This window comes from Gavialis gangeticus, unplaced genomic scaffold (assembly GCF_001723915.1).
Source record: "Gavialis gangeticus isolate Ggan-Ray unplaced genomic scaffold, GavGan_comp1, whole genome shotgun sequence".
Taxonomy (NCBI): Eukaryota; Metazoa; Chordata; order Crocodylia; family Gavialidae; genus Gavialis; species Gavialis gangeticus.
The window spans coordinates 24,314,714-24,320,526 of record NW_017729029.1 but is presented as its reverse complement, the minus strand read 5'-3'; the positions used below and the strand labels follow the sequence as shown (position 1 = coordinate 24,320,526).

The window sequence follows — 5,813 nt, the reverse complement described above, 5'->3', positions numbered from 1 at the left end:
GCTAATCCCTTGCACAAATGCTGGACATGCTATTCCTAAATCATCCCAGACATGCCCATCCAGCCTGCTTTTGAAAACCTCCAATACAGGGGTGATTCACAACCTCCCTACGCAGCTTCTTCCATTGTCCTAAAGCTTTTGCATTTAGGAAACTTATTCTGATTTAATCTAAAACTGTTTTGCTGTTTTAAAGCCACTGCTTCATGTTCTGCCTTCTGGTCCGCAGTTTGCCAGGCCAAAGCATGGAAAGGTTGAGAGCCCCCAGTTTAGACCTCCCCCCCCATAGTAATCTGGCTTTGACAATGACAGTCCTAATTTAATGTCTGTTGTTTACATTGTAGCAAAATTGGTTAACTTCATATAAGTTAAGTGTATAGCACCTTTCAACCCTGTTGTCTGCTTTGTACTCTGGTTAAATGTATTATGTTTAACTGTATACTCGCTATAACTGTAACCATCTACTTTGTAATTAATTGTACTTTGTTTAACTACTCCAGAAACGGTGAAGAGGGATTTTAAAGGGTTACTGTTAGAAGCATTTGATTCACAGCTAGTCCATTTCACGGCTGCTATTTTTCCTCATTTTCAAGACTTTTAATAGTAGTTCAGAAATGGACTACCATATAGAAGCTTTGAAAATGATGGAAGCTAGGCAGTGTGGGGGTTACAAATATTATAGCGGAGGTTCTCAATCAGGGTGCCATGAGACACTTTCAGGGGTGCCATGGTGCAGGTGCCTTCACTGCAACAACCAGGTGGAATTGCTCAATAAACCTAAAGCAGTTAGACACACTTTCTGCAGCCTTTTCTGGCTGCACCCCCACAATCCTCAGAGAAACAAAGGTGTGTAGGGCAGGTGGAACTATCCCAACACCTCTGTTTCTGGGAGGAGCCTGGAGGGGCCAGACTGAGAAGGGCTGGAGCAAGAGCAGGCCTGTCTGTTGGCTTAAACTTATCTGGCTGTGCACTGAGGCATGGAGGGTAGTTGCACCTGACTGCAGTGCTGGCAGCACCCTAGTTATGAATAACTGAGGTAAACTGAGACAGAGCAGCAGCAGTTCTCAACCAGGGATGCGACCCAATTTAAAATATAGAGAGGTGCTGTGACTCTTAAGAGTCTCCTCATTTTCAAGATGCCCAATACCAGTCCCAAAATCATTAGACATACTGAAAGTTAGGAGTGTTAGTCAGTTTCAGGCTGTTAATATTCAACACAAACAGTCATTTGTATCTGAGGAGTATTTTTTACATCAAGTTTTGGTAAGTGCGTAAGTTTTCATGAATCTGAATTGGAATAGGCTGCATTCAGAAAACAAGCTGAAGAATGTGGAATGTTCTCTCCCTTCTCTTGGAAACTCATATTTATCATGTTTAAATAGCAGTTCCATAAAATGAGTTATTAATGCATATCAAAGCAGTTAAGAAACAGTACTTGTTCACTTGCCGTCAAATCTGATCAGATTTAGAATAATTTAATCAAGCAAAAAATGTCTAATACTTGTCTAATAATGTCTAATTCCAAAAAATACATGAAGGTTAGCCTGTCAGAGACTAAGATCAACCCTTAAAAATGTCTTACCCAAAGAAGAAAGAACTAACAATTCCCATTGAAGTTACCAGCTAGTATCCAATATAGATAGACACTATGCATAAAAGAGCTGGGCATTACAGGACTAAGCCTATTAAAAGCCCACCTTGGCTAGGGACAGACGTTACACATAAGTCAGTTTAAGTGATCAGAAACTGGTTTAAATCTGTAACAGAACAGACATTCAGTGCACATAAACCACTTTGAAAATGGCTGAAACCTGTTGGAGATAAACCTGGTTAACTGATTTGGGTTAAACCAGCTTACACAATGTCTGTCCCAGACCTCTTGCTGGTTTAAGTTAAATCAGATTCCCCCAGCATCCCTGCATGCCCTCTGGGCTGGGCTGGGCAGAGCTCTCTGGTCCAAAGCAGGGCTTGCCCTTCCTCTCTGCTCCCTGGCTAGAGCTCTGGCAGAGACTTGTAGACACAGCAGGGTCTTCTGGCTTCCCTGTGTCCCACTCCCCCTCCTGTACTTAAGCAGGAGTGGGACACGGGGAAGCCAGCAGACCCTGCTGTGTCCTTTCCTCCTTTCTCCCACAGCACAGACCGTAGCCAGCATGTGGTATGCTAACTAATGCTGAGAGGCGTCTGTGTAAGGCAGATAGGACAGTGCTTTTTGGAGCTAATCAGCAGGTCAGCTGGTAATGTCCCTGCATTCCTTCCTTTGGAAAAAGGCTGTTTAAGAAGAACTTGAACTAATGAGTGAGGCCCCATGTTTTCTGATGGGGTGCTAAATGCTGATAACAGAGCTGATAAATGCTCTGTTATCAAGAGTGTCCTGCTGGGGCCTGGCCATGCCTCCCTTAGCTCAACAGTGCAAGTTCAACACTGCAAGAGGAAGGAGGGCTGTTGTAGTGCCCTCTTCCCCCACTCCCACTTCTAGCCTTAGCCACTACAGGCATGTGCCGGCATTTTTTCAGTCCAGAGGGGATGTCTGTGCAGTTACAAACTGATTTAATAAATGTTATAGATTTCATAGACATTAGGGCTGGAAGAGGCCTTGCAAGATGATCGGGTCCAATTCACTGCCCAAAGGGCAGGGAGTCAACTGGGGTCAGATATCCCCAGTGAGATAATCATCCCAATGCTTCTTGAATGTGTCCAGAGTGTGTGTCTGCACCACTTCTGGGGAGAGTCTATTCCAGACTCTGGAGACTCAGACAGTAAAGAAGTTTTTTCCTTATGTCCAGCCTAAAACAATCTTCTAGCAGTTTGTGACCATTAGACTTCGTCTTCCCTAGGGGTGCCCTGGGGAACAGATGTTCTCCCAGATTCTAATTCACACCCCGATATACTTATAGGCTGCCACCAAGTTCCCCCTGAGCCTATGCTTTTCCCATGCCTCTCAGCCTTTTCTCATATGGCCTGCTCTCTTGACTTCTGATCATGCACATGGCTCTCCTCTGGACTCTCTCAAGCTTCTCCACATCCTTCCTAAAGTGTGGAGCTGAGAACTGGACACAGTACTCCAGCCATAGTCTCACGAAGGCCAAATAAAGTGGGAGGATGACATCATGGGTCTTGCCTGAGATACATTTGTAGATGCAAGCCAGGATTTTATTTGCTTAGCCTAGTCAGGTTAGACTAACCTGCAAAGATTGAATTGATTCAGGCTCAGGCTTTTTTGAATATCTGTCCCTAGCCGTTGTTGTTGTGAAATAGTTCAGATTATAACAACTGCTCCTACAATTGTTTCCATTTTGACATGAGAACCATTACAGATGAGCACTCAGGTGAGCAGACAGAGCGCTCTTGTGATTTGTTATTGTGATCCAATGTTACTATAGAGTTTTATTTACCTCAGAGTGTTTGGACCTAGGTCCCTTCTTATTTAAAAATTGGAAATTTTGTTACTAGCTGGAGTCTCTGTTCATTATTCTCTAAGTTCTTTTGGCATTCTTTTGATCAGTTTTCCCAGCATGTGTTTCTTAATGTTTAGAACCATTGTATAGTTTTATATAAGTACAAAAACCAGAGGCAGATTACAGAGACAATACTTAAGTCTCCTGTGATTTGTGGGCCTCTCTACACATGCATATAAAAGCACAAAGAGATATAATGCACAAGTCACAAAATTGCGCCTCCTCTTATGCCACATGTGCTTGGCAGGAGGTGCAATTGTAGGATCACGCATTAGGTCCTATCACTCCTTATTGATTGTCCAGGGGGAGCCCTAGATCATGATGACCTTGGTTGCAGGTCGGGGGATGGCACTAGGAATGCTGCCAACGCTGCCAGACTTATCAACACCAGGGCACATAGCGGGGGCAGCAGGAAGAACACTGCCACCACTGTGAGGCCTGCAGCGGCAGCAGCTTTTTCTCCGCTGCCTCCACTGTGAGCCCTGCAGCTGAAGACACAGCCCCCTACTGTGAGCCCTGCAGTCAACAAGTCTCGCAGCAGCAGCAGCATTCCTGGCACTGCCCCTGTTGTGAGCCCCGCACCTTACGAGGTTTGTGTGGGGCAGCATTCTCCCTGCTGCAAGCCGTGCAGCTGATCAAGCTTACAGCAGGGGCAGTGCAGGGGATGCTGCTGCCACTGTGAGCCTTGTCAACTGCAGGGATTGCAGCAGGCGGTGCATCCTTGTGCACCACCTCCTGCAAGTCCTTAGTTGATGGGGCTCCCAGCCACAGGGGTGCACTTGGTCACAAGTTCAATTAATGGCATAATTAGAACACGCTATAGAGTTATACATTTTGAATGTGGAATAACTTTGTAACTTATTGCTTGTTTTAACACATCTTTAATTGGTTCAGTGTGTAACTGAGTCACAACTTTGAGGCATGATTAACTGATTAACCAGTTAATCATGTCTTAAGTGTGATGTGTAAAGGGGTCCACAAATGCCCATAGACAGAAGTGATTCAGAAGCAGAACAGCAAGTGCTGCACAGCTAATGGTTACTTGCATACCATGTACTGTGGTGGACTTGAGAATGTCTGAGCTGCTCCAGGAAGGAACATCAAAGACTTGCAGGTGGGAGATAAATGAGTGCCAACAGAGCAGGGCGTGCTTTAGAGGGGAAGGTTTGTTTTCAGAAGGTTGATTACAAATGTCTGTTGAAGAGGCCCTTGAATTTTGGTGGATCCAGTCTTAAAAATTTGAGGGTACAAAAATGCAGCTGTAAGAGATTATCCACTTTACTACTATTTAGTTGATATGACATTGTTCAGAGTAAGATATAAAGTTTGATTGACCTAGTTTTACAGCAGTTTTCCAATTACTTGGCTCATGAAATGCTAAATTTCCTTTTGCATTCGTAGCATTTGACTGGCGTACTGTTGTATGGCTTTTTAATATTTTTTTCCCTTTCCTCTCTTTTCCAGCTGCCCTTGGTGTTCTATAAAAATACTCATTAGCCATTCTGGAAATGGACTTGCTGTCTGGAACCTACCTCTTGGCAGTCTTATTCGCCTGTATTGTATATCAGTCTGGTGCTCAGGAGAAGAATTATACAGTGAGGGAAGAACTGCCAGAAAATGTCCTGATTGGCAATTTGCTCAAGGATCTCAACTTGACGTTGGACCCAGATGTTCCTCTTTCATCTCCTCTTCAGTTTAAGCTTGTGTATAAGACTGGAGATGTACCATTAGTGCGGGTAGAGGAAAACACTGGTGAGATATTCACTACTGCTAACCGTATAGACCGGGAGAAGCTGTGCTCTGGAATCTTCAGTGAGAACCACTGCTTTTATGAGGTGGAGGTAGCTGTTCTGCCTGATGAAGTCTTCAGATTAGTCAAGATCAGATTCCTGATAGAGGATATCAATGACAATGCTCCTCTCTTTCCCTCAACCGTTATTAACATCTCCATCCCTGAAAACACAGCCATTAATTCCCGGTATTCTGTCCCTTCTGCTATTGATCCTGACATTGGAGTGAATGGGATTCAACATTATGAACTTCTTAAGGTGGGTTTCTTTAATTTTTCTCCAACACCATTTTCCCTTTTGTCAGTAGTAGTCACAAACTCAGCCTATCTTCACCCAGTTCATTGAAATGTAGATTTGTAATATATTGTTGTATAGCTATACACTGGAGCTAATTGTCTCCAGATGTTATTGGATTACTTTACAACACACAACACCATCACTTTGTGGTGTGCATCTATATGTTCATCTCTTATGTAGTAGCATGATGCACATTCATGGCCTTGTAAATTCTTCACCCACCTTTTAAATGATATACTGAAAATGTTTTAGTACTCCCCCTCCCTTTAAGGAT

The 5,813-nt window shown here is 43.7% G+C and overlaps 1 protein-coding gene across 3 annotated transcripts in view; it reads left to right on the top strand.

The window, feature by feature from the left end:
• The window catches only part of PCDH11X (protocadherin 11 X-linked), a 1,731,112-nt gene that overhangs the window by 180,205 nt on the left and 1,545,094 nt on the right, over window positions 1-5,813 (top strand). For all 3 annotated transcript variants that reach the window (XM_019521370.1, XM_019521369.1, XM_019521371.1), the window contains exon 2: window positions 4,917-5,500. In XM_019521370.1, coding sequence (XP_019376915.1) covers window positions 4,961-5,500 — 540 coding nt within the window. In that variant the 5' untranslated portion in view covers window positions 4,917-4,960. The remainder of the gene's footprint in view (window positions 1-4,916; window positions 5,501-5,813) is intronic.